The sequence below is a fragment of the Lutra lutra genome, chromosome 3 (assembly GCF_902655055.1).
Source record: "Lutra lutra chromosome 3, mLutLut1.2, whole genome shotgun sequence".
NCBI lineage: Eukaryota > Metazoa > Chordata > Mammalia > Carnivora > Mustelidae > Lutra > Lutra lutra.
In genome coordinates this window covers 74,252,031-74,264,543 of record NC_062280.1, presented here as the reverse complement: position 1 = coordinate 74,264,543, position 12,513 = coordinate 74,252,031, and the positions used below count along the sequence as shown (strand labels likewise).

Genomic DNA, 12,513 nt, shown 5'->3' with positions numbered 1-12,513 from the left:
CTGCACCCCTCCTGGGATTACCGTGAGGAACCTGGAAGGTTTGTGGAAGGACTCTTGTGTGGTGAAGGTCACTCAGATGTAACGCACTGTTTTGATAACAACCCACTGGGGACACATCCAAGCACCTGATTCCACCTTTCCCTTCCCATTTCAGACGCTGTGTAGGTGGTTATTGACTGTGAGGAAAAATTATCGAATGGTTCTCTACCACAACTGGAGACATGCCTTCAACGTGTGCCAACTGATGTTTGCGATGCTGACTGTAAGTGTGCTCGGTGGTGGTGGAAGTTCATCTGTCAAGTGTATGAACCTGTAGGCCTTCTCCTTCGCATTTCCATTTCTCTGACAAATTGCCACATGATTTGTTTTACACTGGAACTTACCTGCCCTGGTTATGGAAATATATATTTCACAACACTTTCTGGGCTTTAAAGGAGTAAAATCACTGACACCCTGAAACAGGTGTAGTCTTGGCATGATTGCGTGAGCCTCTTTTCTATGTTTTATCTTGGGAAACTGGTTCTTTTTACCAAAGAAGTGCTTGGATTTTCAAAGTAATCTTTCTGCAGTGGACAGGGGACTGACTAACAGAACAAAGGGATCCTTGGATAAAACTGTCAGCTGGTGAAAAGCCATAGTCGGGCCATGTGACCATTACCCACCAGAATGTGGAAATCCTGAAAGAATGATAATCTGTGAGATGCCCAGGGAGGCCAAGGGAAAGAAGTAGTGGGAGCAAAAGCTGTTAGGACTTTGGGGCACACCAGGCCTAAAATTTCTGTTCTACGGGCTGTCACCCAGGGAAAGTGGTAATCTGGTTTTTGGAGATGATTAGAGCCACTAGCCAGAGGTAAGCCTTGAAATTTAAATGAAAAGCAAATGTTTGTGGCAAAGATTGAAACCAAGGAATAAGGCTTGTTTTGGCCTTACTTCCACTTACACTGTTAAACTGTAATCAAGCAAAATGTTTTCTAGCTTCAATATGTTGGCTTCTCTGGCCTCTTGGTTTTATACACATACACATATGTATATAAACACATATATGTACATATATTTGCATGTATCAACATATTTACCATACAAAATAGAAGAAAACACGAGTTTTAGATTATTGTAACATAAACCTAAGTACCTTACATCTTTGTACCCACACTAAAATTTAAGCCCAAAATAGGGAACTCCAAATGATACACATTTTTCTTTTTTATTTATTTATTTATTTATTTATTTGACAGAGAGATCACAAGTAGGCAGAGCAGCAGGCAGAGAGAGAGGAAGGGAAGCAGGCTCCCTGCTGTGCAGAGAGCCCGACGTGGGGCTTGATCCCAGGACCCTGGGATCATGACCCGAGCCGAAGGCAGCAGCTTAACCCACTGAGCCACCCAGGCGCCCCAGATACACATTTTTCTTTGGTCAAATGAACAAATACTGTTCTGCTCCTTCCTTATGAAATGCTCTGTCCCATTTTCTTCCTATGAAAATTTTACTCATCCTTGAAGGCACTGATCTATGCCAGTTTTTCCACAGAGTCTTCCCCTATATCCCTAAGCCTCAGTAATTACTTCTATCTCTGCACTGTGTCTGGTACAACACGTCTTTCTTTCTGCTGTGTGTCCTAAGTCACAAATCACTTATTTTGCTATAGAGTCAGCAGCTTGAGGCCCAAGAGATCATTTCTTATTCTTTCAACAACATTCATTTGCTTGTCCAACAGTTATTTCCTGGGTCTTGCCAGCACTTTCCATGCCCTCATACACTTGGTAGGTTTTCAACAGATGTGTGTTAGATTAACTTGAACTGCAGTGCGCATTTAGCATGAGAAGGTGGGACAAAAAGGTCTTCACTTTTACACTGGAGGACTTCTGTTTTGGATCTTCAACTGCTAAAGGAGCAAGCAGACTGACCTGGAAAAACTGGACTGACCCTGTCCTTCTGGAACATACCCCATGAAAGCAGTTGGCCAGGCAAATGAGGGAGGAAGATGCTTTGAACTCTTAGCCTTAATTGCTCAAGTGCCAACGTTGCTTAAAAACAAAACAAAATAAAACCGCTTTCATCTTGCTCTTCCATATCAGATCTCAGTAGACAAGGAATCATTTCCTGTGTGCAGAGTTTATGCGTCTGGCTCACAGAAGACATTCAATGAAGAAATTGTTAACCTGTTATTTTGGAGAACCTATGGATTTATGGTGAATTGCCAAAAATAAGTCAGCAGGAGCCTTGTTCAACGATGGGAAAAAGGAATGGCTTTGCTGTTATAAGTTAGAGATGTGAAAGACAAACTTCGACGACAAGCCTTCAAATAGTTGGGGTGGGGGAAGTTAGCAAGACGACAAGCCTTCAAATAGTTGGAGTGGGGGAAGTTAGCAAGAGCAGCGAGGTCAGGGAGGACACTTAGGAGTAAAAGGAAATACATACCCAGTTTTCTTCAGCATATGTTTCCAAAATACAGATGATGTTGATCCTTTTCAGGAACTGAAAGAAAGCAGAACTCTCAAACTCTGTTATGTCAACGGGGGTATTCATGCTGCCAGAATCCTTCAAGGGTATAGTTATTTTTGCAAGTATACTCAGCAACCTTGAAGAGTAGCCCTCTGTGAGAAGGCTCGGGTTTTGTTTTTGTATTAATGCTAGCTAAAAAATGGGAGAATTCTCTACTAAAGTTCCCACCCTGGCTTTAAAAAGAATATACTGGTGAATGTTATTTTTTTTCTCCCTCCCATTGAATTGAGAAGCCACATCTGGAAAAGATATTATTTCCTGCCCATTAAATTTTGCTGAACTTGACTAAGGGTTACAATAGGTTGAAAATGTCAACTTTTGTCCCTACCACAAGCAGTCTCTTCGACGTGACCATGGGCAGCCTGGTTAATGAGAATTTTTTAACTAAGAAAATAATTACAGAGGTGAGAAAAAATTACTTGGTCAGTGAAGAAAAAATGAATTTAATTGACTCATCAGTTCTAATTTCTGGAATAAGACCTCAGCTTATGGCAAAATGATAACCTCACTTCCGTGAATGGGCATTAACATTTCAGACCCTCCTGAAGACTAGTAGGGGCTTTCACTGTTCTGTTATCATTAGTGATTATATTTCCATTCTAGTTATCTCATATTCTATTGCCATGTATTGAGTTAGGAACAAAATTTCTCTTAATCTTTAAAAAAAAAAAAAAAAAAAAAAAGACCCTACACCAACCAACCACTAGATTTGTTCTGCCGGAGTCACAAACCCAAGAAAGTGCACATATGCTGAATTTTCCTCTAGATGGCGCTCCAAGGCAAAGTTTCCCAGCCAGTTGCCAGGCAAGGAAGGGAAAAAAAAACCTTCCCTGAAAGTACTTCTTTTTTTTCTAGGAGAAGAGATCATGCGGCACACACTCCCGCATTCTTTTCTTAAAAAGAGGCACCAACAAAGCCAGTGTGTCCCAAAAAAGCCCCTCCTATCAGGTCAGACTGTATTATGACTGCCTTGCCCACAGAGCTGTTACCGGGAATAATACAACTTTCTCCATGCGACCTTGCCTGTGTGTATTTATCTAAACCCATCTGTCTCCGAGAGTGGGAAGATGCATAGTTGTGTGTCATTGCTGAGCAAATTATGACACCATGTACAACCGGACAAGCAAATAGTAAATCTACACACCAGCTTCCAAACCTTTAACCCTAAAATCATTTTGAACATGGAAGATAAACTTATTGACTCAGAATTATGTTTTACAAAAGTATTTAACCTCATGTCTAGGTAACAAATCGGTTTTGTTCCTTTACAAGGGAAGAAGAATGAACTACTTTGAAGAATAAGCAATTTGATATAAAACAGTGGAAATTTAGTTTACTGGGAACCCTGCTTATGACTAATTTATTCCACGCCTCTGGCCTGAAATTCCCAATTTTGAAATGAAAGCTCCAACATTATCCTTTGCTTCTAGAGACATTTAGGTAGCTAGAATTCACCAAATATTTTTAATTCCTTGGCTAAATGCAGCACGTACTGGCAGGTACTATTTGGGGCTGAAACAAGGAATAAAAACCTGCAGATCAAAAAAAAATCACACAAATTCTCTTTATCTATGGAAGCTTGTAGAATAAATATTCCATTAAGTACACACATAATGAACAATGAGGAACATATCTCTTCTATTCACAATGCAGACCAGATAGAGAAAACAACTGTGCTTTTGTTTGCATTCTGTGAAATAAAAGGTATGCAGCGGTGCCAAGGTTGCGGAGACATTTTTCGGTTTTATAAATGATGTATGAGTTCCGACAGATTCTCCAAGGGTTGGGGGGAAGGTTTCCTTAAGAGTCAGTGTTCTTTACTATCCCATAAATGTACTCATTAGCACTTTGGGCCATGCCCCGCATCCTGTCGGGCTCAAAAGAGATTAATTTGAATGAGTGCATTTAGTTGAGGGTAATATTATTCATGTTGCCTTGTGTCCAGTTTTTTATAAAAAACTATAAAACAATGAACAACGATCACTGCTAGAAATCTGGTTTTTTCTTCATATTGCACTGAGGTTCAGCTCGGGTTCATTTGGAATATTATGATCCTGCAAAATTCACGGGATATGAAAAGGGAAGAGCACATGATCGCATTAAAATTTATGGCAGTGCTGGTGGGGGATTGCAGTTAAACACTAATAATAACCAAGTATCACAGCAAACACATTGACACCCCCTGACATTTACTGGGGGCTTCTTAAATCTTAAATGTGGAGGTAGTGTGTTTAAGTCCATATTTGTGTTGTCAACAAGGTTATTTTCAGAGATAAGCCAAATCATTTTATTGATAATTCAAACTAGAGAGCAGAAGGGACGTTTAGGGAGAAAAAATCCATCCTCTTCTCCAGCTTGAGGATAAGGCGCTGTCTGCTGTCTGCAGTTTTCAGAGAAGTCCTTGATTTTGGAGATAGAAAATTTATTCTGGAAGGAGATCTGAGAGACACAATTGGAACTCTCCCCCACTCCCTCCCCCTCCATCCCCCCAACCCGCCTCCCAAGAAGAACAGAGCCAATTAAGTGTTTTTAGAACCTATTAAATTTTTAAATAAAATATTTTCACTAAGTAACCAGAATCCTAATCTTAACAGAAATCTAAAGATTTTTTTTGTAGATTGTCATATTGAGAGGTTCAGGAGATCTACATGTTCTGTTCTGTAACTGCCTATTAAAGTAACAAACAATGATCATGTTTATAATCATCAAACACCATTTTCACATTGTATTTCCTTTTCATATAAGTAGCAACTACTATATTTACTTGAAAATAAATGCAGCATCATCGTAAGAATGCGGTAAAATCTGCATGTTAGAAAAACCAGCTCTTTAATCTTCATGTAGGTATGTCTTGACTTCTAGTGTAACTTCAAAGATGGCAAATTTTCAGTTTAGGAAAGGAGTGATTTTCAGTGTGTTTGCAGAGTATCAGCCCTGAGCACTAATCAGTTTGAATGCTGTGCTTAAATTACATTTCAGAGTGCTGCCTTTTCATCATTTAAGAAGGTTTCTATTTTTCTTCTCTCTGGCCACCTCTGAGAGCCCCAATTAGGCACTCCGTGCTTCTAGTTGACATTCCCTTTATCCACATTTATTTTATAAAAGAAAAAAGGCAAAGCCACACATAATTAAGAACCCGGTGCGCTAATAACCAAACATACAATTGGGCAGAAGGAGAATCCAATCCATTTCCTCACACAGGAGAGTAACCTCCATAACTCACTTTAAGCGCTGCCATTCATGAGTTATGGGTCATTCCCTTCCTAGTGAAAATAAATTCTCCCGCACCATCAGCCAGAGCTGGGTATTTTTCTTAGGACATGTAAATTGTAAAAGTGTATGAACATAATCATGTCCGGCATTTCAGAGAGCGTATAAGCTCCCGTTCATGGACACAGGCTTGGGAGGAAATGAATGTGGTTTCAGGGCTCTGGCTGCCTCGTTACAATATAGGATTTTTGATTAAAGGGAATTTATTCTTGAGATTTTTACGGTGTTGGTAAACTGCTTAATCTGTCGCTTTGTGTTTTATGACACCAGCCGAGTCCTCCAGGTCAGGGAGACCCGGCAGCAAAGCCGTGATCATTCATCACAGCCTCCATTCTCCCCGGTTTATAACTTAGTGATGGCACTTCTGTGGGCCTGGAAACTGGCACTTCAAGGTGTCAGACTGGGAGCTTTAAAAAGTTTTAATTCTTCATGAGTCCGGTGTTTAATTTTGGCTCAATGATGGCTAATAAAAATTTGGGTAAGCTTTGAAGAGCTCTCATAATCTTGAAATTCATCAACCTGGCTTCTCATACTTGGAGAGGTCTGTCTCTGCACAATTAATGCTCACGGAGTGATCTGCCTCATTTTCTGTGCTCACAAACCACATACTGTATTATATTTGTGCTCAGGTAATTTATCTTAACGTATAAACCATCTTTCTAAACACGAACAAAAAATCTTTGCCCTCAAAGAATCACAAAGCACGTATATTTTTAGTGTTGAAAGCTCAGTCCTTAAGAATCCAACATGCATTTTCTTGTTTCTTTTTGAAATACACTGGCTGCTGCATGCACACAGATATGCAGTCCTTGTATTATCCAAATTGAAGCAGAAACTTTGGTTTTTTTTCTGAGTTTTACTAAGAGAGCCACCCTGAAATTTCCCTTATACCATTTGCATATCTTTTTACACATTTTATCAAAATGTGAGAGAGGAGCTATTTGGCTTTTATTTGACTGCATCTGGACATCTTGAGAATGAAATAAAGAGTGTTGACAGATGCTGGAGGTTTGCTTTGAAAGACCCTATCACACAAGCAAACAAAACAACCCATGCATGTGAACACAGAACACACAGATGAAATGGGACCCGCAAACCACGGAGCCTGTTGAAGTTGGATAATAAAGACATGGGGGTTCATTATAGTATTCTGTTTTTTGTATTATTTTAACTTTCCAAATTGAATAATTTTTTAAATTATGTTAATAGGTAGGTTAAAAATTAAGTCTTGGAAGCCATTAAAAAATAACTCCATAAAATTTATTAAAATCAACTCAATTTTTTCATACATCAAACATTCATTGAACATATGCAATTACACCAGACAGACCACTGAGTTTTGCTCCCTCGCCTGTCTCAGACTTAGATGGGCAAACAGTTGAACATTACTTGAGGGTGAGGGCCATGGTGTATCCAAAACGTGATGTAGGTTTTACCGTTTGATGACAAGTGCCGTTAGAGGCTTCTGGTTAGAACAGAAAGTATTTTGATGTAGACTGTAAGATTTTCCCAACTCTTAGCTTGGTAAGGGAAGGGTCACTATAGATTTAAATCAGTATTTGGCTGCATTTATCTTGAGGAGAAAGAGAGGCAAGTTTGATGAAAACTACCCCTGGTCCATTGGATAATTAGACAAACTACAACTGGTTTGTGTTACATTACATGCTTTGGTGAAGGGGACATGTAAACATAGTGTTGGATGGTGGTCCCCTAACAGCTGAAAAGGTTCTCGTCTCTGGGCCACAAAAATAGAGCTAAAGTGCCTCTTTTCCAGCTTAGCACAGCCAAACCCTGGCAGATGAAGATTACTGTAAATGCCAAAGGGGTGCGACCATTAAATCCAGATGCTCTGGTTTGTGCAGCAGGGTTTTTTTTTTTTTTTTTCCCCCAGTAGGGGATTGTGGCTGTGAATTCCTGTTCTCCTCCCCATTGTGTTTTCATCCCCCATCAGCCCTGGTCGGCAGAGGTAGGATCCTGTTTTAAAAAGAAGATAGGCTATGGCATCAAGTAGTATAAATTTATTCATAAGCACTCTTGGTAAGCCGTTGAAATCTGCTTCCATCTGAAAGCTTGAGAAAGTCCTCTGCCTAAACTCATTGCTTGGGAGCAGTTGATTACGTCGATGCCTGTCAGCCTGCTGCTTGGATTTGTATGTTGAGAGATACCCATTCCATCCTGAAGCCAGCAAAACAGAGTCCCAAAGAGAAACATGCTGGGCTTGCTGTACGCTCCTGTGGAGGCCAAACACGTGCCTTAACAGCCCTCCCCACTGAGACCCACCCACAGTAGTCTATGTGCTCAGTTGGGAGGGTGACTGGAGGCACCCTTCTCATAGAACCTTTGGTTCTTGCTCGCAGATCTAAGTTTCACAGATAGACGCGAGCATCTGGTATGTGGCATTTGCAATGAAACCCTCAAAGAGTGCTCTTCAGCTAAATTAAATTTGATTTTAATAACATATCAAACAAAGGCTCCAAAAAGTGACCCTGCAACACTCTGCACACTAGACATTAAGAAAACCAGAAATCAAATGCTTCTTGTCTAAGTGCTGCATTTGTGCCCCAAGCTCACATCACTTTGAAGTTGGAGTCATCTATAGGTCCGCTGAGATATGACGGAGATTAGGGACTCTTCTAGAGGGCACTTCCTTGAGAAACCATGGTCTTCTAAACCCCTTGGAATGGTCTGAGCTCTTCTTACCCAGAAAAGAGAGAAAGATGAAAGGGAGAAGAAAGTCTACAAAAACTAATCGCGTTCCCCCTCAACTGGAGTCAGTCCACTGGGGGCTCTCTTTAGTGCCCAGCTGTCAGCATCATGGAGGAACATTCGGAGCCAAAAACTTTCAGTTTGGAATTTCTACAACCATTAGGAATTCCTAGTACATCACTGGATTCCCTCCCTCTTAGTCTGCCACCTGCTAGATCTTGAAATCAACAGGAAGAACTCAGGAAATCCCTCATCATTCAGTACGTCTGACACAGACGTGCAAAAACTGGCGTGAAGGCAGAAATGTCTGGCATCGCTCTCTCAGCTGCCAGGCCGGAGCTGAACACACGACCAAGGGGCCTGTGGTCCATAATCTGCCTTTTCCAGAAACAGAGCAGGGGTGGCTGACCTCTTCCAACAGTGCTTTCTCTAAAAAAGCTCAGCCAGTGCTGTGATGGTTTCTCTCTAGAAAAGGGACCTTCACAGCTCTGCTTGGGCTGGCCATGGTCATGCCTGTCTTCCTCTGAGCTCTCTTTCTCGTGAAGCAGTACACTGCTTCATAAGTATTTGCTCAATGAATCAATGAATGAATGGACAATTTTCAGGGTGTTAGTGCTTCCCTAATGCCTACCATGGAGAAAATGCTTAGTGAATATTTGCTCGATGAATAGATGAGTGAATGATACCTGTGAGGTTGTCACTATTTTATTCCAGGGTAGGAGAGTTTGATGAAACATGGGCTTATTCCTAAAACAATAAAGAATTTACATACACACACACATATATATTATATATTTTTTATATATGTTATGTATAACATATTATATATTATATAATTATATATATTTAATTATATATATTATTCTAATGCATAAATGTTTTTTAATGGAAATTTTGGGCACACAGGAAAATTTTTAAGTCAACTGTGATCATATTACTGGTAACATTTTAATGTCCTGACGGTTCTTTTTTAATGCATGTATTGAGTAAAGTTAGGATGTTACACATAAACCATTGTATCTTTCTTTTCTCTCCAAACCTCATTTGTACACCACTATTTATGATCAGTTCCCTCTTGATGCATCAGAGCTCATGCTTAGGGGTAAGATGTCCAGTGGCTCTGAGGTATCCGCCTATCAGCACTCAAGAATAACAGCGTGGAATAAAGCATGCCTCAGTTGATCCTTTAAAGCCATGTCATCTAACACTGTATCATCATGAGAGTGCTTAAAAGCCCCCCTAACCACACCCATGCCCTCACCTTAGAGGGCTGAATAGCAGAGTGGATGAGAACACCCTCAGGAGACAGGTTGCCTGAGCTCCGATCCACCACCTCTTGTTACACTCTAACAGTGCATTTCAGAGCCTCAGTATCCTCATCGGTAAAATGAAAGATAATAGCATCTCCCTTGGAGCGTTCTTATAAGGATTCAGTGAGTTACTGGATTTGAAGTATGTAGAACAGTGCCTGGTGTTCACTCAGCACTAAAGAATTGTTAACTACTCTCAGCGTTGTCCCAAGCCTTTTCTCAGATATGAAATCATTATCCCCAACACCAATGGCTTGATATACAATAAGCACTTAATAACATTTGTTAAGTGAGTGAAGCCTCCATAGCACCATCTAGATTGTGTTGATATCATGGCTCTTGTTTTTTAGACCTTTTTGGATTCTACAGAGCGGCAAAGCTGCAGTCATCTTTCTCTGCCCATGATTTCCTCCACTCACTATTGGGGTCAGCTTGGAAATAATAGTATATCCTAGCTGGTTGACCAGATGATAGGAAATTACTGGGTAGACTAGGATACCCTGTGAATCAGTCTAATTGTCTGGGTTCTTTGGATGCCGGTGATTATATGCTCTGGTGGCTGGGAGTAGGATTATCCCAGCGTATGTTTTAGCCCAAGGAAGGACGATCGCTGGAAGCCTGCTCAGAGGGTAGTCACAGGCTTTTCTGGAAAGGGTGATGTGAGAAGTGGGTCTATATGACTTGACTGTTTCTTTGCTTAGATATAGTGTATTCTCTGCTTTACATTTTTTATATGGACTGTGAGGGAATACAGGTGAGAAAATAGATTAATGTAAAAGTCAGTAAAATCCATAATTATTGGGTCAGGAACAGAAAAGATATAGTTGTATTTGAAAATAAAAGAATAAAATAGAGTCGGGCATGGGACAAATACATTAAAATATACTTTCCACTGCCACTGTGTTTTCTTTTGAAAGTACACTGTCTTCAGCAGGCAGTTGACTTTTTCTCTTCAACTTGGGTCAGTGTAGATCTGAATGGAGAGGGCGTGAAGGAAGATGGATGTGGCGGGGAGGGGCAAATGGACACTTACTGGCAGGTGGACACTTTTCAAGCCTGATGATTCTCAGAAACCATTTACCAGGCAGCTTTAAATCACAGTCAAGAGATAGGTGCTGCTTCAGTAATTCAGGTATCATGGTTGAGAGAGGTAAATATGTTCTGTGCGACTGTGAGTGTGCTGGACTTCAGGGACTCTTTATTCTGAGGATCTAGAGGTGGGGTCCATGGTCTCTGAACACCGTAAACTTATAGAATAATTTCTGGGAAGAGGAGCCATGATTTTTATCAAAGTCTCAAAAGTATCCATGATCCAAATAGTTTAAGACCTACATGTGGTTTCCCAAGAAGGGGCAAGGGAGGCGGCGGGGAGGAGACTGGCAGCATAGAACATTATAGTAAAATATATTCCATCATATTATATAATGGATGAAAACTGATGGCTTAAAAATGACTCAGGATTCTGATCTTGAGCCTATTAGAGGCATTCAGTTTCATCTTCCAATTAAATTTCTAATCTAATTACCTTTAACATTATCCCTATTCTTACTATTCTAATTCATTAGCTCATTCTAATCAATAATATTTTCACAGGCAGAACCTCTGTCAATTTTAGTGCAGTTCTATTGTTTTTTACAGCACTGATTTCCACAGTATTCTGGATAATTATGTCATATATTATAGGCTTTGAGGACTTACTTATAATGAGCAGATCCAAACCCAACAAAGCTGACTTACAGTTTCCAAGATGACAGAGATGATATATAAAGACATTTATATTCCTTCTTTCAAAATCACTCCCCAAAACCAAGAACAAGAAATGGATACACATTCCATATGTTATGGAACCATAATATATGAAGACAGAAAATGGAGAGAGGATGGCTCATAGCTTAGCAAAGAAAAGGAAGATCTATCCAGGTGCCTTCAAGGTGAGGCACTAAAGGAAGTAGTCCACGTGGGAAACATCTCTCCAGAACCTATCAAGGCTCAGGAACTGGAGGCATCAGATAATTTTTTTTTTTAATTGAGTGGAGTGGAGAGAAGGGGTGCCAAAAACTCTGAGCCCCCAAGTCTCCACCCCTTCTCCATGTAGTCAGAGGCCTATTCTTCCCCTCACTCACGCAGGAAACCAGAATATTTGCTGGAGAAACTAGGCTCCAGACTTGGGGATACCACCAAAAGAAAAGTTGAGGCAAGGTACACCCTGAAAATGAGAGAATTAAGCAAAAGTCTACATTCTCAAAGATGAGAAGATACAGTTCTCTTTTCTCAAAATGCCAACACCCATGTTTACACCATTTCCAAGCAAGAGATCGGCAAGTCCAGAGAAAATGACTTTAGATACTGACATTTAGGGATTTCCAATAGAAGAACAGCTGGCCATCTGCTCACCTGATGGTAACGCCCAGAAATCTACAGACACCACCCCCATGTGCTGGTGTGAGGTGAACATTATAATGCTTTACTCTTATATGAGTAGACACTCAAGGATATCAGGCATTTGGGGGAAACCAGCAAACGCAGAGAAAAGGAGTTCAGAGGAAACAGGCAATCAGGGAGCAGAAGAGAATTTCAGAGGAATTATAATGATTATCTTCCAAAAGATGAGGTGATAACACATCCGTGAGAGAAGAATAGCATGCTATGAGAAAAGGAGCAACAGATAAAATGCTTATAAATGATGACTCCTGGAAAATAAAAGGGAAAAGTCAATATGAGCAAC

The 12,513-nt window shown here is 40.4% G+C and overlaps 1 protein-coding gene across 2 annotated transcripts in view; it reads left to right on the top strand.

The window, feature by feature from the left end:
• The window catches only part of PDE11A (phosphodiesterase 11A), a 421,382-nt gene that overhangs the window by 331,981 nt on the left and 76,888 nt on the right, over positions 1-12,513 (top strand). For both annotated transcript variants that reach the window (XM_047722279.1, XM_047722276.1), the window contains exon 12: positions 155-262. In XM_047722279.1, the coding sequence (XP_047578235.1) occupies positions 155-262 (108 nt within the window). The remainder of the gene's footprint in view (positions 1-154; positions 263-12,513) is intronic.